This window comes from Numida meleagris, unplaced genomic scaffold, assembly GCF_002078875.1.
Source record: "Numida meleagris isolate 19003 breed g44 Domestic line unplaced genomic scaffold, NumMel1.0 unplaced_Scaffold329, whole genome shotgun sequence".
Classification (NCBI taxonomy): domain Eukaryota; kingdom Metazoa; phylum Chordata; class Aves; order Galliformes; family Numididae; genus Numida; species Numida meleagris.
In genome coordinates this window covers 717-23,136 of record NW_018364559.1, presented here as the reverse complement: position 1 = coordinate 23,136, position 22,420 = coordinate 717, and the positions used below count along the sequence as shown (strand labels likewise).

Here is a 22,420-nt window from a genome sequence, read left to right as displayed (position 1 = left end):
AATGACCCTGTACTATAGCCTGATTAACTGTTTTTCATCACACTAGTTAGGACAAAGGCACACGCCTTTTTTTTTGATTCCACACGTGATTTTAACATAGAATTCTAGCATATTGCCCTATAGATTTTTAAGCTCAGTGTTTCCTTCAATTTGCACCTATATCAGGGGTTTAACTGCCCCTTACTGAAGAATGATCTTGGGATAGAACAAAGTATTCTGATAGTTGTAAGGCAATTCATAGTTGTGTCCGTAGCTGCAAATGTTTTGTTTCGTAGAGAGGACTGACCCCGGTAGTTTATTTTGCTGTGCAAGCAGATGTTCCACTCGGGCTCTGTATCTCGCGCAGCCCTGCAGACCCTGAGAAGAATAAAGCAGGAGAGAGTCTGTAGTGGCTGGGAGGGGAAGACTGCTCTTTGAAGCAGGGGACGCCCCGCTGGTGCTACCTATCGCATCCACTGCTGGCGTGTTTCTTCTCTCTCCTCTCTGGTGATTTGCCACCTTTCAAGGGTCAGTAAGTAATAGTGCACTAGTGTAGGGAGTTTTTGATTCCCACTTACATGATTATATAGAATAGATGCCGGTGTGTGTGAGAGTGTGCATATCTTGGCTGGAACTCATGATTCTCTGTGCAGCTCTGAGTGCCTAGTTTGCTTGTCTCTGCCTCTGAGACAAGCCATCCTGGAGTGGACGCATAAAACCTTGAAGGCGTGGCTCCGAGCCTTAAAAGAGGGGGGAGAGCTGACGAGTCCAGAACTGTGTCCCCATGCCTTGATTCTTCAATTCATCGGGACTACATGAACACCTCCTTCCTCTTGGCTGGTGTCCCTCGTCTCCGCAAGTCTACGGATACTACTTCTTGTCAGAAAAGGACTGCTCTTACTATCTACTATATTTCGGCTGCTGCAACGGCTCATCGAGAACATTGTTTCAAAAACAGTACAGGTTGACCTGCTGATATCTAATTATCAGCGCTTATGTCAAGATCTGCTTGAAGAAGGGCCAACAAAAAAAAAAAAAAAGGGAGTTTTGATGGGGTAACAGGGCTGAGCAGGGTACACTACAGGGGCGTTTTATGTTTGTATATAAAGAGGGGGGAGATGCGGGATTAAATGGGATGGGTGGTACCTGTGAGCACCAAGGAAGGAATCGGGGAGTCATGGCGGGTGGTGCCTGCGAGCACCTGGGAGGAGCAGGGGGGGTCACGGGTATATGGGGCGGTCGCGTGTACGGGTATAAGTAGCCTTGTTGCACAGCATTAAATTGGCATTTTGGCGCTACATACCGTGTATGTGTCCCGTATGCCCCTGCACGCGGAGGTGCAGACGGAAGGGAAGCCTTAGTACGTTGTCGTAGACAACAATATCTTGTAGCTTAAGAGTTTGCTACCCTGCCTTTTTGTTACACTTTCTATTGCATTACGTTTAACAAGCCAGGCAGGAGAGGCAGCAGTGTACAGACTTGGGGTGGATTATCTTAAAGGAATAACATGTTGGTTGGTCACTGGGACCCCTAATACCTCAAAGAAGGGATTCCTGGGTTTCCCTGAGTGCTGCTCAGATTACTGAAGAATGGGGATCCGTAAGGGGTAATGGTCCTGTTATCAAATCTCCTCCTAAGATGGCAGAATTCTGGAATAAATTAAATCAAACTTTCTCTAACAACAGAGGAAAGAGTAGCAGTGGCATCCACTGTAGGATGACTGCTACTACTAACACACATCATTTATCTGTGGAAGAACTAAAGGAGGAAAACAAGCTTTTAAAAGCTTGTATCAAACAACTGGAAAACAAAACTATGCCTCTGATAGGGTGAACTGCCCCATCTTCAATTGTCATTTCCCCTCTAAAATTAAGACCCATATCATTAGAGGAGGTGAAGGACCCAGATCAACAGGATCCTTGGATCCTGGTTGAATCCAAAAAGAAGACTAACAAGGCAAAAGCTCACCTAGAGGATCTGGGGTTCCCAGATCTTCTAGAGATAAAATCAATAATAAACCAAAAAACAATGAAAGACCAGGGTAGACTGGTGGAGTTTCTTTCTGAGGAATGGCCCCCTGCCCATACCACCTTAAATGTGATAACCTGCCTATGCATGGCTGCTGAATTGAATGGATCTGCTAGAACATTTTAGACAAAAACCTAGTGAGTGTGCCAGCATGGCTGTGCAGACTGTAGGATATGGTGATGGAGAGCATTATAGTGTGAACAGGCCAGAAACTTCAAAGCTGGTGTCCATCACTACTCACCCTGCCCTCAGTCAAAGGTTTTATGCTACGGTCCAACACAATGAGGAAAATCATTAATCCAATGGTTAATGGCTTTGTGTAGAATCAAGTGACCAAATAAAATTTAATTCCTATAAATACAGCTTATAGACTTCAATGGAAGAACTCCAAACTTACATTAGAGAATTAGGTATGAAGGAGGCAATCTATGAGGACATGTTTGAAAGTCCAGACCTAGTTTTCAACAGGAATGAGAGATCTCATCTTACAAGTGCCTCCACACGGGTATGGCACACTAATGTCTATACTGAAACCCCTAGTGGCCTCAGAGGCCGTTGTCCAACAGGCTGCCAGTTGGTGGCCAATCGGGGGAAACAGAGTGCCTGAGGGCCAGGCACAATATTAGGATGTTGGAATTGGCTGAGGTCCTCCCCATAGCTAAAACTAGGAGGCCTGCACCATGGACATAATGACTGGAACCCATGTCGGTATCCCAAAGACAGATGTTCAGTGATTTAGTCTGGGCTGGAGTTCAAATTGCAAAAACTGATCACTAGCTCAGTCACGTTCTCCTCCAGCTATGGAAGCAGATGGAGGAAAATAAAAAAATTCAAAACACTCCTAGATAAGCAGGGGTAAGAATAATTGAATGTGTTCCAACAAGAACATGGAACCTAGAAGATTTTATAGTTCTGAAAAATAGGAAAAGGCCTCTTCAAGTGACTTGGGCCACTATACCCAAGTCACCTGAAGAGAAAGAATTGGTAATTGCACAATACTTGCTTGATGGAGGATGTCAGCCTCCCTGCAACTAGGGCACCCAGATGAGACCTGAGGCCCTATGTTGAACTGACTATCTTTTGGTCCCAGAAAAATATACAGAGAGCAATGGTGTTAGTGGACACAGGCATGGAAACCTTGATTATTTATGGTGATCCAACTAAATTTCAGGGAGATAGGGTGACAATTGGTCAGTTCAGGGGACAGACCATCCCTGTAATCCAGACATGGTTGAAGCTGGGAGTTGGCTGTCTCCCATCTTGGGAGTATAAGGTGTCTATTGCCCCAGTCCCAGAATATATAATGGGCATGGACACTTTATGGGATCTGACTCTCCAGATGACCGTGGGAGAGTTCAGACTGAAAGAGAGGTGTATTAGTACCTGGGTGATATAAGTGTTATTAAGAGGCCAATGAAAAACATGAGGCTATTTGCCAGATATGTGCTGCATTACTAACACAAAACAGAATAGACTCCCAGGGGGCAATAGGAAATCTCAAGAATGGTGCAGGAACTAGAAAAAGTGGGAATCATAAGACCTGCACATAGCCCATGTAATTCCCCTATATGGCCAGTATGGAAGTCTGATGGCACATGGAGAATGACAGTGAATTACAGAGAACTGAATAAGGTGACACCACTCATTCATGCTGCCGTACCCAATATTGCCTCCCTGATGAATGCATTGAGTAGGGAAATAGAAACCTACCGTTGTGTCCTAGTCTTGGCAAATGCATTCTTCAGTATTAATATCCATGAAGAATCACAAGATCAGTTTGCATTCACATGGGAAGGCAGGCAGGTCCTGCTATCCTTTCAGGTCATGTGCACTCACCTACATATTGTCATAACCTAGTGGCTCATGACCTAGCAGACTGGAATAAACCCAATAACATCAAACTGTATCACTGTATCGATGATCTCATGCTGACATCTGACTCACTGGAGGCATTAGGAAAGGCAGTAGCTTCATTGACAGCTTATCTACAAGAGAAAGGGTGGGCTATAAACCCACAGAATGTACAAGAACCAGGCCTGTTGGTGAAATTCCTGGGTGTAGTTTGATCAGGAAGGGTCAAAGTACTACCTAGTGCAATAATAGATGATGTTCAGGTGTTCCCAGTTCCCTGACTCACAAAGAAAGGCCAAAAATGGGACAGGGGGGGAATGGAACAAGAGGCTTTCCAGCAAGCAAAACCAGATGTTAAACAGGCCCAGGTGCTGGGTATATTCGATCCTACCCTTCCAGCCAAACTAGATGTCCATGTAACTCAGGATAGGTTTTTGGGGGGCCTATGTCAGCACCAGAATTCTATGTGAACCCCAATTAGGTTCTGATCTTAGGTCTGGCGTGGAGCAGATGTGAGGTATAGCATGATTGAAAAACGGTTTTTAGCTACCTACTCTGTGTTACAGGCAGTAGAACAAATAACCCAAACAGCTGAGGTTACAGTTAAGATGACCTTGCCAATTAAGGGTGGATAAAAGATCTGACCCACCTTCCTAAGACAGGGGTGGCCCAAGCACAGACAGTGGCACAGTGGGTCACCTATCTCAACCAGATGAGTCTGTCATTGTCATAATTGAAAGAAGAGCTTCAGAAGATCCTAGGCCAGGTGAATTACCTCAGTGATGCACCAGAAGAGGCAATGGTTGCTCCACTGGAGAAGAGTCCCATTCAGAAAGGGAAATATCCCATTCCTGAAGATGCCTGTTATACAGATGCGTTCAGCAAGGGTAACCTGAGCAAGTGGAGAGCAGTGGCATACCATCCTTCCACTGAAACAATCTGGTTTAAAAAGGGGAATGGTCAGAGTAGACAATGGGCAGAACTGCAAGCTCTGTGGATAGTTATAATCAGGGAACCTGTTGATGGCTTAGTCTTTGAATTGCACAGTGGGTCACACAGGAATGGACTATTCACGCCCAACCAATCTGGGGCAGAGCTATGTGGTTAGGCATATTGAAAGTGGTTAAACACAGGACCATATGTGTCTACCACATTTTTGGACACCAACCTCTACAGTCACTGGGAAATGATGAAGCCGACACACTGGCTTGAGTATGAGTGATTGAGTATTCACCCTCCAAGAACATCGCCCACTGGTTACATTAGAAGCTGTGGCATGCCAGACAAAAGACAATGTGGGCAGCTGCTAATGCATGGAGGCTGCCCATTCAACTCTCTGACACTGTCCAGGCATGCCAAGACTGCAGTTCTTGCTCCAAGATGAGACTGAGATCGTTGCCCAAAACAACAGTCCATCTTGTTAGAGATGGACAATCCTATTGACCCTATCCCTAATTGATAGTATCAATTACATTGGGCCCCTCCCTCCAACTGAGGGGGCAAGATATACCCTGACCTATATCAACACAGCAAGTGGGCTAATGCAGGCCTATCCAGTGCCAAGAGCAAACCAAGCATATACCATCAAGGCACTCACCAAGCTGATGGCTGCCTAGGGGACAGCACAAATCATGAAGGGCAGAAAAGGGACTCATGTCACTGGTGCAATTATGGCAATTCATTTCACTGGTGCTGGGCAGAAGAAAACAACATTGAGTGGCGATTCCACCTGCCATGTAATCCGATGGGGGCAGAACTTTTTGAATGCTGCAATGGTATATATAGATACGGGAGCAGGCTTATTGACTGTTGTAATGGTATTTGTAAGGCTGCTCTGAAGACAGTCCCTCAGTTCCTGCAGGAGTGGGCAAAGACATTCTATGAAAGCCTGTGGGATCTGAATGAAAGGCCTAGAGACAGCAGACCCAGTGCCCTGAAGATGCTACAGACAACATGGGCCTCCCCACTTAGGATTCGAGTGACAGGCACCAGTAATTGGCTATGACCCCAAACTGGTAATTAAAATAATCTTCCGCTCCCTGCCCCTCAGAACCTAGAACCAGGTATCCATAGAATAGAATGGCCTTGGAAGGTGTAAAGGACCAAAGTGGTGTGACCTGCTTGTACCTTGGGGGGGATTATTGGAGGTGGGGAGATTGGTAATCCCACTGGTAACAGGTACATGGCCTGCAGACATCGTGGTCAACACTCCAGTCTTCATATCTAAGGGGACCTTAATCATGTCTCCATGGTACCCTTTGGTATCCAATATAGTAATACAGTCTTTGATACTGGGCCAAAGGGTACAGGTAGCTAGGACATGCCCCACTGCAAGCTGAAGTGTTGACCTAGGACAAGAATACAGCCTGTATCTTGTTGTCGAGGGTGGACCTATGCCTTCTTGTACCTCTGAAACATCTATACTACTCCCCGTGAGCTTCTTTGAACCTACAGCACCACTGGGAGGGGCAACATGACACCAAGATGCTCCAGTGTCACCCTGAGATAAGTGTGATACCCGGTGATGGACTATATGGGACTGATGGAACACAAGCTGAATCTTCACTGGTCCAGACAACTGTGTGCCTCCAAAAAAGCCATCAAGTACTGGCCCACGAAGGAATATGGACTTCAACCATGAACCAATCATCAATCATCTCATATTTTGTTGATCTACATCGTGATGAACAATTGTACAGGCACCATGATGTACTGGATCACCGTAAGGGAAAGGGCTTACCTTTAACCTACTCCTTCATTGGTTCCTGCCATGAAGGGGTAGAGTGTAGTGGAAATGCTAAGTCACAGCTTGAGCCAGTGATTGAGCTCCTGGTGGGAAGGCAGGGCCAACCCAGGGGAGCGCAGGTGCAAGCAGTGCACCTCAGTGACTGGAAGGGGTGGAGCCAGGATTCACCCCTTCCCAGACATCATTTAGGGGTTGGCAGTGGATGCAAGGGCATGTCTTTGGAGATCTATGTGTACTTAGGGTCTACTAAAGGTAAGCAGACTTTTTTCCTTTATTTCTGCATTTTTTGCTGTTGCATCTAACCAGATCCTCAGTCTCTGTAGCTTAAGATCTTGCTACCGTGCCATTTTGTTACGCTTTCCATTGCATTACAACCAATCATGAGCTTTTAGTGGGAAAGGAATTGCAAAATACCTTCTAGTTTTAAATTTGCCCTTAAATTTGAGCTCTAGCAAAAGGGCCTACTTTTGTGATGTCTTAGAGAGAGACTCATTTTTTTTTTTTTTTTTTCCTGTGTCCTTTTGGGTCAAAGTTGCTGGTAGTTACCTAAACAATTCCTATTTTAGCTCTTTTAAATTTGACATTAAACTGTTAGTGATACTTTGTATAATCCTTGTCTCTAATTCCCTCATGAGAATGTCAAATAGAATTATCTCCCTGAAGTGCTCTTATATGTCCAGGGAATTTAAGTCATCCTCTAAAAGCCAAATTATGCTTGACTTTTGTGTTGGCACTCACAAATCACAAGGCAGTAGATAGAAGGACACACAAATCTCCTTTTCTATATAGTCCAGGAAACTGTTCTGCTAGTTCTGTTCAGTTCTATTGTTCCCTAAGGACAGCTTCCAAGGGGATCTCTCCCACTAATTCTTTAAACACCTGAAATTTCACTCTTCTGAAATGCAGAGTTCTGACTCTGCCAAGCCAATATTCCCTGAGATAACAAATTCAACCAAGGCACAATAACTACAGTGCAGACTGCCTCTGGTCTTAACCTGTTTAATGAGTTCACGTGCATTGGTAACCACCAGGATTAGTAATACTTTTCTGGTTGGTTTATCTAATACCTGGACCAGGAAGCTGTCCTCTAGGCAGATCAGGAATCTTCTGGATTGTTTACAGCCTGTTGTTTTGCTTTCCAGCAGACATCCAGGTGGTTGAAATCTCCCATCAGGATGAGAGCCTGCAAGCATGATACTTCTTGTAGCTGAAGCAAGATGGCCTTGCCACCAGGCTCCCCTTGATCAAGTGGCCTGTATTAGACTCTGATTACCAGATGTCCTTTATTGGTCCAGTCCTTAATTTTTAACCACAAGCTCTCAACCTGTTCATGGTTATTTCTCAGAAGCAGCTCTTCACAATCTCTTTCTTAACATAGAGGGCAACACCCCAAACCCTCTTTTCCTGGCTGTCTTTTGTAAAAACTTGTAGTATTCAATTGCAGTGTTCTAGTTGTGTGATTCATCCCACTACATTTCCATGATAGCAATTGGGTCATAGTCTGCTAATTACACTGTGGTTTCCAAATTCTCCCACCTGTTTCCCGTGCTACATGCATTAGTGTAGAAGCAATTCAGATATTGGGCATACTACCTTTCTAGAAGAGTCCTCCCCAATTCCTTTGGGACAATTCACAGATTAATTCTGCTGCTTCCTAAACTGTCAGTGTTCCCTAGCTCTTATGTGTCAATGAGATGTACATTCCCCTTCCCCTGCTGAATCCAATTTAAAGCTCTACTAAGTTCAGCCAACTTGCTGTTCAGAATACTCTTGCTTCCCCTGGTAAGTTGCATCCCATTTGGTGTCAGCATGCCTAGTCTCTCAAAGCATATCCGAGATCATAGAATCCAAAGCCCTTAGCATGACACTATTCGCACAGCCAATCATTCACCAGATTTGTCCATCTCCTTCTTCCTGGGTCCCTGTCTTCACCTGGGAGAAGAATGCTGCCTGTGCTCCAAATGCCTTCAACATCTTTCAAAGGGACATGAAGTCTCTTTGGATTTTGCAGAGTCTCTTTGTAATCTCATTCAATCCTACTTGAAAGAGTAGGAATGTGTAGTAGTCGACCATCATTCAGCCTCTTCTTGATATTGTGAGTGTGGGCTCCCAATGGGCAGCAAACTTCCTTAGGGAGATTGTCTAGATGACAAATGGGTGCTTCAGTGTCTCTCATGAGAGGTCCCCAATTACTAATACCCTTTACACTTTTATGGTGGCACTGGTTCTAGTACAGGTGGTACTTTGGGCCAACTTTGTGTGTTTCCTGTTACCCCGTGCACTCTCTTTCCAGCCCCAGAGCCTCACATCTGTTGCACAGGGGTACTTCAGGGGAAAAGGAAGAGACTCCCTTCTGCTCTGAGCAGAGGCAAAGATCCAATATCCTTTGTCTTGTGTGTCATTCCAGTCTGTCACCTCAGGGTTGGAAACCAGCTTGCCTTCTTCCAATTGCAGAGATTTAAGCTTGTGTCAGTGCACAATACTACTTTCCTTATGAAGCAGGTGTTATGAGTCAAACCTACTGACCAGGTTTATTTGTGGTTCAACTTGGTCTCTATTACTGCCTCATTTTCTTTTTATTCTTTGTTGTATCAGAAAAGGTCTTTGACCAGACACACTTAAAGGAGCAGTCACTTTCCTTCTACCTTACAAGGTATAGATTAAAAGCCTTGTCCATGCCTACAACCAGTATTATGTATTTAGTTTTTCTGTCTGTGTTCCTGTCTGGCATTTTCCGTTTCATTTTTTTGACTTAAAAAAAAAAAAAATAGAACTTGGATTTGACTTTCCAAACTTTCTAGAGAAAAAAGGTCAATAAAATAAAAATTCTATTTTATGAATGACTACAAGTTTCAAAAAAAAAAAACAAACTAGCATAATTCTCAGGGAAGCAAAATCAAAAGCAAAAATAAAATCAAACTCAAAAAACAAAACTCAGATTTTCTGGGAAGGAAGATACATTTCAGAGAATAAACTTATTTTTGGGGTGGCCGAGGCTATTCATTTTTATTTTAGCTTGCACTTTATACTGCTGTACTTTTTTTAAACAAACAAAAAAAACCCCAAACTCCACAGTAAAGAATATACTTAATTCTGTAGGTGAAGAAATAAGAAAATAAATTACCTTTACCAGACTTTTCCCCAGTTCTCTTTCAACTCAGTGATCTGCTTAAATGTGTCCAATTTCACAAAGCACTTGTGTTTTATGAAAGCTGTATGTTCCAATAAATAAAACCTCAGTTTTTACAGCTGCATTTAGTTCACTGTGTGTATATTCACTCCTACTTTCATTATGCTTCTCAGGCATCAGTTTAATGCTGCATTTCTTCTTAGCAGATTTTTTTTTTTTGATGCAGTCACTGCGGTGACTGTAAATATTAATAATATAATACATAATATATTGAAAATATCTCTATATTTCTTTTTTCCCTGGACTCACCACCACTTTTTTTAATTGGAATCAGATGATATCTACATGTGTCTTGATATCAAGTGTTAGTTTAACTCATTAACTATACTGTCTTGTTTGTGTGAATGTACAATAGAATTTATTTGAAATTGGTCTGAACTTTGTATGACTAAATTTGATGGATGATACAAGATTTCAAGGGGATAATTGAATATATTTTTCCATCCACTTCCCCCTGACAAGCATGAACAGACTTACCAATCATATCTTTATGCATCTTCCAGCAGCTCTCCAGGTGGAATCTACTGTTATCTTGCCATGATGGCTAGAGTTTTGGAGCACATGAAGAAAGAACAACTACTGAGGAGGCAGGTCCTGCTTAGTCTATAAATGGCAAACCTGAGTGGTCAACCAATAGCTATCCTCAACTATTTAAAAAGGGCTTGCAGAGAAAAAAAGTCAAACATTTTTCAGAACTGCACATTGACAGGACAGAAGGCAGCAGTCATGACCTGCAGCAAGGGATATTTCCCCTGATTGTAGCAATGGAACAAGTCCTTAGAGAATTTAGTGTCTCCATCTTTAGATATTCTCAAAACTGAGCTGCACTAGGACTTGAGTAACCTGATATAGCTTTATATTTAACTCTGTTTTGAGCAGGAGGTTGAATAAAAGACTTTGAGAGGGCTTCCAAACTAAATATTTCTGAATCAGGGATTCTATAATTTACACATCCTGGAGACCCCAAGATGATTTTAGCAGTTGGCTGAGTAGCAAAGAAGAACATGCAACAGTGACTTAGAGGGAACATGAAGAAATAGATAGGACTATGGATGAATTTGAACCCGAAGAAGGGAAAGAGTGAGAATAATAATGATTTCAGTGTCACTGTAGCCAGAAAACCAACACTCTGCATTTATCAAGTGCCCATAACACAGTATTTGAAAAATCAAAACTTTAGAGAAGAAACTGGAAAAACTCAGTTCTGTGTAATAACTCCTGTCAAACATTTGCTTTTTAATAGGAACATTCACAGTTTCCAGTGGAAATCTTTGCTAAAAGGACCATAGAGTTAAGTTTGAATTTGAATGTGATTTCCACTTCCATGTCTCTGAAATGTCTGCTTTTCCAGCACAAATACAACTCTGTAGCTTGTTAGGTGACAGGTTTGTGGTGATGTAGCTCATGTGACAAAAATATTAAAATGAACTTCCTTTGCTACATTTTCCTGGCTTCCCAGCTCCAGTACTGAGCAGTCCATGGGTGAGCTGACACTCCAGGGAGCTTTATAAATGCCTGAACCCTAAATAAAATCAAAGGAAACAACAGTAACAACAAGAAACCTGTGGAAAAATTTTCTTTCTTTTACTGGTTGAATTATCTGATAGTGAATTGGCTTGGAATTATGGGTAAGTACCAGATAACTAAAGATAAACCTTCTCTCCCTTCCCCTAACACACACACAAAAAAACAAGCACTATTTCACATTTCTCTCTCTCTATATATATATGAGACAGAGAGAGAGAGACACCCTATAAATATATATATATTTAAAGGGTGTACTGCTGTAGGTCACAGAAAGCTTCAGGCCTCCACTGAAAGTTCTGTAACTCAAAGCTTGAAGGGGAGAATTACAAACCAAGGCAAGAAAGAAATAGAAATTAGTGTAAATCCATTTTGCATGTTTCCTTCTCAGGCACAATTTGCAAACAAACTATAAATATGAGGAAAAGTCGTCTTACCCCATATACCTTCTTGGCTCCTGCCTTTGCAGCAAACATGGAGAGGATTCCTGTGCCACTTCCAACATCAAGGACAATCTTATCTTTAAAAACATGTTTATTGTGATACATTGAGTTTCTATAAGTTAGTGTACGCACTTCATCCTTTAACATTTCCTGTGGTGGAAAGAAAAGCGATGTTATTATTTGAAGTGCTTATATGTCTTCAACACTGCTGTTGAATTAATTTCCTTATCGTAATTTAAGAATTATTAGCAACCTGAAGGGTTTTTCAAGTACTTCAGAGTGCATGCATCAAAGATATTTTAAAAAGCAAGATACTTAAGAGTGAATTATTAAGAATAAGCATGATGACCTTCATACGATTTTATTTCTGTAAATATATCACTCTTACAAATGGCAACCAGAACTTAATCTGATCACAGCACTGCTTTGGCTGTAGACAGAAGCTATAAAGAAATGCAAACTTTTCCCTATGTTGTGAACAACCTAGAGCCTTAACTTATGGACTTTCTGAGGTTTCTCCTTGAACACGAGAGAATAATTCTATAAAGCATTATAAGAAGGCAAGAGCCTTGCAGAAAAAGATGCAGTTAGTCCACAGTAGGACTTGGAAATAGTGTGCTGTTTTTGGAACTTGCTTTCTACTGCTTTGTTCACTGTGTATTCTAATTGAATGAAATGACTCATCAGTACTATCATCCTGGTTGGGTGAACAATAATAGACACTCATGACATCATCTTATTTATTATCCATATCCCTAATCCTTACCCAGGGCCTCTCAACCACATTAAACAGAAATTGGAAGAGACCTCTAGAAGTACTCTAGTCCATCTGTCTGGTTGAGCCTGGATAAACTAGAACAGATTTCTCAGAGCCTTGTTTAATCACTTGTTGAAGATGCCCAAGAATGGACACTCCATAGACAGCGTTTGACTAACCTCATAGTGATGATTTTTTCCAATTAAGTTTGTGACTGTTGCCTCTTTCTACATAATTACTAGAGTAGTGGAAATAGTTATGTGATTTGTGGAAAATGCCACTTATCTTACACTGTAACATTTTATGGGCTGGTTTTTAGGATTCCTTCCTCCTGAGTCATGTAAATATATTAGTGATTTCTTTAGACTTGATCCACAGACAACATTTTGCTGGTAAATGTGTGGATTTTCTACATTGCTATTGGGCTACATGTTCCTATTAATGCAGCCTACACATTCAAATAACACAGAATTATAGAATTGCTCAGGTTGGAAACGACCTTCAAGATCAAGTCCAACCGCAACCTAACCACACTACTCTAACAACCCACCACTAAATCACGTCTCCGAGCACCACATCCAAATGGTTTTTAAACACATTCAGGGATGGTGACTCAACCACCTTCCTGGGAGCCTGTTCCAGTGCTTAACAACCCTTTCTGTAAAGAAGTTTTTCCTGATATCCAACCTAAACCTCCCCTGGTGCAACTTGAGGCCATTTCCCCTTGTCCTGTCACCTGTCACCACTGAGAAGAGACCAGCCCCGCTCTCACTACAGTCGCCTTTCAGGTATTTGAAAAAAGCAATAAGGTCTCCACTCAGTCTCCTCTTCCCCAGACTAAACAGCCCCAGTTCCTTTAGTTGTTCCTCGTAGGGCATATTCTCCAAGCCCCGCACAAGCCTTATTGCCCTTCTTTGGACCTGCTTCAGCACCTCAATGTCCTTTCTGTATTGAGACGCCCAAAACTGAACATAGTACTCGAGGTGGGGCCTCACCAATGCCAACATGTCAGGAGCAAAAAAATTACTTGGCTTCCAATGTCAATTGAGTAACTTTTCTGCTATTATCTGTACTCAAATATTCAAGAGAACAAAAGATCTAAGATAACTATGATGTAGTCTCCATGTGTGATCACGTTAGTTTCCAGTCCTCATGAATGTACTAAATCAATGTACTCAGATAAGATCACCACTGTACAAATAGCTAATAGAAGCTCTGTGGAGAACTTTTGTAAGGATTCACATGGGACAGAGGGTTGAGTATGGTTCTCTGGAGAAGTGGCACCTGACCAGTTCATTCACTGTTTTCAAGAAAAGCTGAGAAATAATAATCATTAGGAAAAGGGAAGGGATAAATAACTAATAAATCACAGAAAAAAATTTTTGTTTGTTTTTCTAAAATAATTACTGAGATAAAAATAAATATTACCTCATGAATTCCAAAGTGAGCATAGGAATCAAAGTAATAATCCCTGGATGTCATCTCTTCTGGACTGAGGAACTTTGCCATTTTGCCTCGACCTGGGCAGCCTGGTTGCAATGGGACATGTATGACAGACTGAACTGGCTTTGGAACAACAGTAGGCTGAGGAGTCTGGGTTGGGACAGGGCAAACCTAGGAGAATACAGAGTGTTGTTTGTTAAGAGCCATTGTTAGAAGAGAATATTTCTCTCAGTGCCCAGCGTAGCAATATTGTAATTAGCTAAGAGAGAGTCACACCAAAGACACCTGGGTTGCCATAAGAGAAGTCTATGAAAATGGCTGCTTTGTATTCTGAGCTCTTACTTACTCTGTCTTGAAAAATTTCCTTAATGGCTTTTTCTTTGTTGTCCCTCTGCAGATAACCTTCATCAGTGCAGTCACTGGAAAATACTGGTGTTGGCTGAAGTGAGCGACTCTGAACATATACAGATTAACATTAACACACAGCAATTAAGAGCCAGATTTTCTCCCTTAGTGTCTCACTTTTCTAGCAAACTACCACAGCGTTGTGAGAGGTGAGTTATGATAACTAAATAATTCCCCCACAAAGTAGGGTTCATAATCAAAGGATTTTTAACCCTGTGTTGCTGACGTGAAAGAGAGGATTCATAATACATTCTTAAATGTAAGGTGAACTATCTGGCTCTATCAATGAGGCAGGCTTGAGAAAGTTCACAGTATCTGAAAATCCTTATCATTCTCTGAAAATGTATTAGCGTGTTCAGAAAGCAGTGCTAGGAGTTGTGTGGGATATATTATTGTACTGGATATGGCTGGGATGGAGTTAACTTTCCCCACGTCTGCCCATATACTGCTGTGCTTTCCACTTTGATCTAGAATAGCTTTGATACAGTACCGATGTTTTGGCTATTGTTGAGCAGCATCAAGACTGTCTCTCTAACTTCCCACCCACCAAAGGCCAGAGATGGGCAAGAGGCGGGGAGGGGTCTTAGTCAGGACAGCTGACCTAAAACTAAAGAGATGTTTTAGACTATATGACATCATACACATCAAAAAGAAGAAAGGAAGAAGGAGAAGGGGAGATTCTCCCTGTGAAAATGTTCCTGACCAACCACTGCAAATACTGAGCCTCTCTTTCACAAGACATGACTGAGCATCATTTGCTGGTGGGAAATAATAGTTTTTCTCCTTTTGCTTCCACAGGACTTCTTTTTTTTTCATTAAACTACTCCTTTTCTCAAAACACGATTTTTTCTTGTTTTCATTGTATTTTGTCACTTGCTCTTTCTGAGGCAGGGAAGGTGAGAGAGAAGCATGGTGGTGTTATTAGTTGTTAAACAACCACAGTTACCTCTTAATTTATTTTACTATTTCAGAGAGTCATACGGTACCAACACACTCTGGAATACTGCATTTTGTTTTACTTTGGTATTACATCTTCAACAGAAAAAATACAATAGAGCCAGAATTATCATACTACCTTGACTCAGATCTGACATCCCTAAAACAAAAGACAGAAAGTTTCACAAACAATTTAAATGAAAAGATACAGATCATAGTTCAGTCCATGAGTACATCTCCATCTTCCATTGTTAACGTGAAACAAAATTATGAACTGAGAAAGATGGAAGAAGAAATTACAGCTTCACTTGTGTGCTAAGTGATCTGCAAATTAAGGGTCAACAACTTCAGGTATCAAGAAAGACAATCCCACTTAAACCTCTTTTTCTACTTTCTTCTGATTTTCAAATTCAGTAATTTACCAGTGGGGACCAGATTTGCTTCAGCCTCTCTGAGGCACTTTAAAAAAAATTGCCCTATATTCTATACTATAATAATGCAAAACATCATTCTCTTGTACCCTCTATGAATAGCATCAATTAGCCTACTTTAGTTTAATTCTATATATATAAAAACAACCCACACTTTTTCCTAGTTCATTTGAACACTTGTGTCAACTTCTGATGGTTTCTTTGTTCCATCTGGGAAAAAGGAATACAAGTAGTTTATATTCCTGCAACACCTTTTGTACAAAAAGACCCAGAAGTGTTTTCTTATCTATTTCTAACTTTTTTTTTACTCCAACATCTCATTGAGTTCAATCTTATAAAGAATATAACTGTTGCCAGATGATATTTTCATTTTTGTCTTCTCTAGTTCTGTCAAGATGTCTTCCAAATTTAATCCTGATACTTTTAATTATTTACTTGAGTTTATAATCTAGTATTTTTCTCCACCAGTGTACACGTTATTAAATCTCTATTTATCTATTAAATCTCTATATCTCTAATCTTGCCCTGCAGTCCTTTCTGAAATGTTCAGCTGAATTACAAAGATTTCAACTGTAGGTGTTCTGCACTGCGTTTTAATTTAAAATGGACTCTATAAGGTCTTACACTTTTCTCTGAAATCTTGTACTTTGCATCATTTTGTAAGCACAAAACATAAATTTAATGTTCACATAATTCTCCATTGTGTTACTCTCTTAGGCAAGAAGGTTCCAGACATACCACAGGCACTTCCACAAGAGCTATCTACTGGAGGGTAAGGGGTACTACTGAGTACTGAGTATACATACTGCCAGTGTATGGACTGGATGGGAAGACAGTGAGTTGCTTTGAAAACTGGCTCAATGGCTGGGCCCAGAAGGTAGTGGCTTAAAGTCTAGTTGGAGGTCAGTAACTAGCAGAGTTCCCTAAGTCAATAATGGGTCCAGTATTGTTTAACATCTTCAATAATGATGTGGAAAATAGAACTGAGATCACACTCAGTAAGAATGTTGGTGATGCAAAATCAGGCACTGGCAGAAAAACTGCTATCCAGAGGGAGCTTGACAGGCTGGAGAAGCGGGCTGAAAGGAATCTTATAAAACTCTACAAAGAAAAGAATGAAACCCCATCTCTGGGAAGGAACGACTCCAGACACGCTAGGGGCTGCCTGGCTGGAAAGTAGCTTGGCAGAAAAGGACCTGGGGGTCCGGGTGGACATCATGCCGAGCATGAGTCAGGAATGTGCACTTGCTGCAAGGAAGGCTATTGAAATCCTGGGCTGCACTAGGCAAAGTATTGCCAGTGGGTCAAGGAAGATGATCTTTCCCCTCTTTTCAGTGCTGGTGTAGCCAGAGCTGAAGTACTGTGTCCAGTTCTGGGTGCCTCAGGACAAGAGAGACAAAGACATACTGAAGAGTCCAATGAAGGGCCACAATGAAGGGAGTGGGGTGTCCACTAGGCTTGAATGATTTACAAACCTAGGACAAGTACACTGTTAGAAATGACTTCTTCTTTAACTAACTGCTGGAAAGGAAAAGCATCTGGTCTAGGGGTAAACCTCACATCAGTTAAGAGGATCCAATGAGTTCTATGTGGATAAACCACATTTATAAAAAAATACGGACTTTAACCAGCTGCACAGAGTTACAGAACACTGGCCATTGCTGTTCCCAATAAAGTCTGAAAGAATGCAAGCAGCTGTCTCAGAATCCATTTGTCACTGAGCAAAACATGCATTCCTCTAGTTTTCCATCTCCCATTTTGTTGCAGCTGGAGAATCTGAAGAATCTCGGAAGCAATCTTTTTTCTGCCATTACTATGGGACTTGGGCCCCAGTGCTCTATGTCAACACTTATGTCAGAGGAAAGTAGTTTTATATTTTCCTGTATTTTAACGTCAAATAAAGTTTAATTCCTCTTTATCTGTGAACAAGATGTGTGCATTACAGATGCATTAAAGGAATTAGTACAGGACTGCTTTTTTAAAGAGCTCTGTGTTCTTACAGGGGGCAAGATACAAAACTTTCACTCATTACTCAGAATCTCACATTGAGATATGTTAACATAGGAAATTTCAGTGATTGATGTGACTTTTGATATGTGGAGTTGCCCATTTGCGTCAACTGAACCTGCTGAAATTCTTCTTTGTTGAAAACTGGGCATATTGTCTGTAGGACCTAAGTCAACATAAGCTTAGGAGTCTCCCTAGATGTCGAATTCCCATAATACAACAGACAGCTGGGTGTTCAAGAATCATTTAAAAAAAATTGAGTCTTTTATGTATATCAGTCTACCCACAGAGAGAAGCAAGGCGGGTCTGAGAAAGGAAAATATGCTCAACTCCTTTTTAGGAGGTTTGTGACAAAAACTGAGGTATAAAAATAAACCTGAATTTCAATGTCAATTTCTTGACATTACTATGGAGACAAAGGACTGGAGGTTAAAATTCAAGTCCTTAAAAAACTGTTGTTAAGGCTGCAGTGATTTGTCAAATTCTCATCTATTTATTTATGACACCTTAACGACATTGAAGTGGTTAACTATTTAATATTTGGTTTGATAATCTACACCTTCAGTGTGCAAGAGAATATCATCTGATATGCAATCACCTTAGCCGTTCCAACAATGCTGCTTCTTCCTCCTCCTGCAGATATAAGAGCAGTATGTACAAAGAAGAGGTATTTGGTATCCTGCCAAAACCAAGAATTACTTTTACAACAGCTTCCTGGAAATCATTACAAAACAGCACTGGTTAAAGCCTCCCTTGACTCCTTTGGCGTATATCCTTTTGGCGTAAGTCTTGTTCCAGGTTAGTGGGAGCATCACTTGGTTGATCTTTGGACTGAGCAAATAATCTGGTTCATTATCTGAGAAAGTTTTAACCTGATTTTCTAAGGAAATGGAGCTGCCACAGTATCTTGTCTGTGTACCCCATTGATAAGATTCGGGCTTATGTAACCAAGCTTAATTTCAAGTTCCAGTGGAAGTATCAAACACATTTGTATTCCTCTAAAATTCTTGAAAATCTGACGTTTGCTAGAAGGACAGAGAATTTAATGATCCATTGAAAGTGAAGAAACTAGATTTCAGTTGTTATTGTTTCTACTTGCTAGCAGCTTATTAAGCTAGCTGTCTTGTGTTACATGTGTACTGTTTGGTCTCCAGACTAACCATACTGTGTGATCATTAATAAAAACCTATGAAGAATTCTTAGCGGAGCTCAGAAATAAGAAGGTGATGAGTGGATAAAGAGCGCCTATTTGGAGGAAACCAGGTTTCTTTAGCTTCATGGAACTGGAGCTTTAAGTCTTGAACTCCCAGTGCACTACATGATGTTGTGATGTGTAATATCAATAACAAAAATCGTAAAACCATGACACATGGGAAACAAAGAGATAATTTCTGACCGCCAACATGGCATCACTAAGGGCAAATCATGCCTGACAAATCTGGTGGCTTTCTACCATGGGGCTACAGCATCAGTGGATAAGTGAAGAGCTGGACTCGTGCAAAGCATTTTACGCTGTCCTGTATGACATCCTTGTCCTTAAAATGGAGAGACGTGGGTTTGTCAAATGGACCGCTTGATGGGTAAGAAACTGGTTGGATGGTTACACTCAAAGCATTGCAGTCAACAACTCAATGTCCAGGTGGAGACTAGTGGTCAGCAGGGTTCCTCAGGGATCAGTATTGGGACCGGAACTATTTTACATCTTTCTTGGTGAGACGGACAGTGGGTTTGTGCGCACTCTCATCAAATTTGTGGATGACAGCACTGGTTGATGCGCTGGAGGGGAGGGTTGGTGCCATCCAGAGGGATCTTGACAGGCTTGACAGGTGGGCCCATGTGAGCCCCATGAAGTTCAACAAGGCCCAAACGCAAATACAGGCTGGGTGGAGAAAGGACTGAGAGCAGCCCTGAGAAAGACTTGGGGGTGCTGACTGATTAGAAACTCAACATGATTGGGTGATGTGCACTTGCAGCCCAGAAAGCCAACCGTATCCTGGGTTACATCAAAAGAAGTGTGACCAGGAGGCTGAGGGAGCTGATTCTCCCCTTCTACTTCATTCTCTTGAGAATCGCGTAGAGTATTATTACTGCGCTCAGCTCTGGAACCCCCCAGCAGGACATGGACCTGTTGGAGTGAGTCTAGACAAGGACCATGAGGATGATCAGAGGGCTGAAGCATCTCTCCTATGAAGACAGACTGAGAGAGCTGGAGTTGTTCAGCCTAGACAGAAGAAGGCTCTGGGGAGACCGTACAGTGGCCTGCCAGTACGTAAAGTGGGCCTACAGGAAAGCTGGAGAGGGACTCCTCTTCAGGAAGTGTAGTGATAGGACAAGAGGTAGTGGCTTTAAACTAAAAGAGGGTAAATTTAGATTATGTATTAGGAATGAATTTTTGCAGTGACGGTGGTGAGGATACCCAGAAATACTGTGGATGTCCCATCCCTGGAAGTGTTTGGGCCAGGTTGAATGGGTCTTTGAGCAACGTGATGTAACGGAAGGTGTCCCTTCCCCTGGCAGAGGAATTGGAATTGGATGATCCTTAAGGTCCCTTTAAATCCAATCCACCCTGTAAAAAAGCCTCTTATCTATTCTGAACTGCAGATAACTGAGTACAATGCAACTGTAAATCTATCCTCTCCTGTTTCTCAGTAGTCAGACAGACTCTGTAAACGGGAGGAACAGGTTGTCGCCCTTTGCTGTTAAACGAGTCAGCGGGGAAGAAGACCGGTCTGGCTGAACAGGGAGTTTTTGCTGAGGCTCTGGGAAAGGAAGACATCTTTGGAAGAAGGCTCAGGCAACTCAGGAAGAGTACAAGGATACGTCTAGTACAAGGGTTTCTCTAGAGGGAAAATCAGAAAGGCAAAAGCCCAGCAAGAACTTAACGCGGTCATTATTGTTAAAGACAATAAAAAATGATTTTACCAATACACTAACAAGCAAGAGGAAGGCCAAGGAGGCTCTCCTGGCTTCACTGGACGTGATGGAGAAGGTTATCACCAAGGGCAAGGAAAAGGTTGATGTCCTCAGTGCCTTCTTTACTTCTGTCTTTAACAGTCAGGCCAGTTATCCTCAGGGTACTCAGACCCCCGAGCTGGAAGACAGGGATGGGGAGCTGAATAACCTCTCCACAATTCGGGAGGAAACTGTTAGCAACCTGCTACTCCACCTGGACTGTCACAAATCCATGGGACCAAAGGGGATCCACCTGAGGGTACTGAGGGAGCTGGCAGAAGTGATTGCTAAACCACTTTCCATCATTTATCAGCACTTCTGGTCCACTGCGGAGGTCCCAGATGACTGCAGACTTGCTAATGTGACTCACATCTACGGGAACGGTCGGAAGGAGGATCCAGGCAACTACAGGCCTGTCAGCATGACCTCAGTACTGGAGAAGGTCATGGAGCAGATTGTCTTGACTGCAATCATGCGGCATGTGCGGGACAACCAGGAGATCAGGCCTAGCCAGCTTGGGTTCATGAAAGGCAGGTCCTGCTTGACCAGCTTGATCTCCTTCTATGACCAGGCGACCTGCCGAGTGGATGACGGAAAAGCTGTGGATGCGATCTACCTAGACTTTGGTAAAGGCTTCAAGTCCGTCTCCCACCGTATTCTCCTGGAGGAGCTGTCAGATGTCCTATGGCTTGGATAAGGCTACTGCCGGCTGGGTGAAAAACTCTCTGGTGTAAAACTTACTTTCTGTAAGAAAATGGGGATAGATGTTTGATCCTAAAAATGACTTGCTTTCAAGATAGTACTTTTTCAGCCGCTTCAAAGTCATGTACTTCTCTGAACATCTGAGAAGTACAGGGAACCTCTGAGATGTACAGTCTCAAATCTACTTGACATAGACAAACATGTACACTTATTATCACCATTGTCCTTTACAGGCAAGTTTGGCTTAGATTACATGACAACTGCTACCTGTAATTCCGAGGGTGATAATAAAAATACCGTGAAAACTCTGAAGCACGTTCAGAAAACAGAGGCTCTATTGCTTGCTTTGGATTAGAGCCTCTGTCCAGAACAACAGAGACTGAGCAATCATACAAGGAACTTGTACACTGAGTCGTTGATTTCCCCCAGAACTGAAATATAAGATGCTAGCAACAGTTGACGTATCTAGACCACAGCAGAAACAACACCAAGTACTGAAACCAATGCAAAGATCACAAAGCGGTGCAAGTCTGTTACTTACTGTTTGAAAGTTGAAAAGGAATTTTGGTATCCAAAGCCAAATGTAAGATAGAAGCATAGATTCATAGAACCGTTTGAGTTGGAAGGGACCCTTAAAGGTCGTCTAGACCAACTCCCCTGCAGTGAACAGGGAAATCTACAGCCAGATGAGGTTGCTCGAAGCCTGGTCCAGCCCAACCTTGAATGCCTCCGGGGACGGGGCATCCACCACATCACAAGGCATCTTGTTGCAGCGCCTCACTACCCTTATTGTAAAAATCTTCTGCCTTATATCGAACCTAAATCTCCCCTTCTTTAGTTTGAAACCATTTCCTGGACTTACTTAAATGCAAAAAGAAAGTCTGTAGGGAGTGGAAGCAGGAACGAGTTACGTGGGAGGACTACAAAGAAGCTGCTCGAGCAGCCAGGGATCAGGTTAGGAAAGCTAAAACCCAGGCAGATTTAAATCTAGCCAGGGACATAAAGGGGAAGAAGAGGAATTTCTAC

At 42.1% G+C, this 22,420-nt stretch overlaps 1 protein-coding gene and 1 long non-coding RNA gene across 2 annotated transcripts in view; one reads left to right on the top strand and one right to left on the bottom strand.

The window, feature by feature from the left end:
- The window catches only part of LOC110391247, a 4,846-nt gene extending 3,843 nt beyond the window's left edge, over positions 1–1,003 (top strand). Inside the window, exon 2 of the long non-coding RNA XR_002434025.1 lies at positions 633–1,003. This is a non-coding gene — a long non-coding RNA (uncharacterized LOC110391247). The remainder of the gene's footprint in view (positions 1–632) is intronic.
- Positions 1–19,539, bottom strand: part of LOC110391246 (protein arginine N-methyltransferase 8) — a 45,710-nt gene extending 26,171 nt beyond the window's left edge. Inside the window, exons 1-4 of the mRNA XM_021383058.1 lie at positions 19,441–19,539; positions 14,308–14,415; positions 13,947–14,132; positions 11,756–11,911 (exon numbers count right to left, since the gene is read on the bottom strand). Of these exons, the coding sequence (XP_021238733.1) occupies positions 11,756–11,911; positions 13,947–14,132; positions 14,308–14,415; positions 19,441–19,539 (549 nt within the window). The remainder of the gene's footprint in view (positions 1–11,755; positions 11,912–13,946; positions 14,133–14,307; positions 14,416–19,440) is intronic.
- Positions 19,540–22,420: the final 2,881 nt, after the last annotated feature.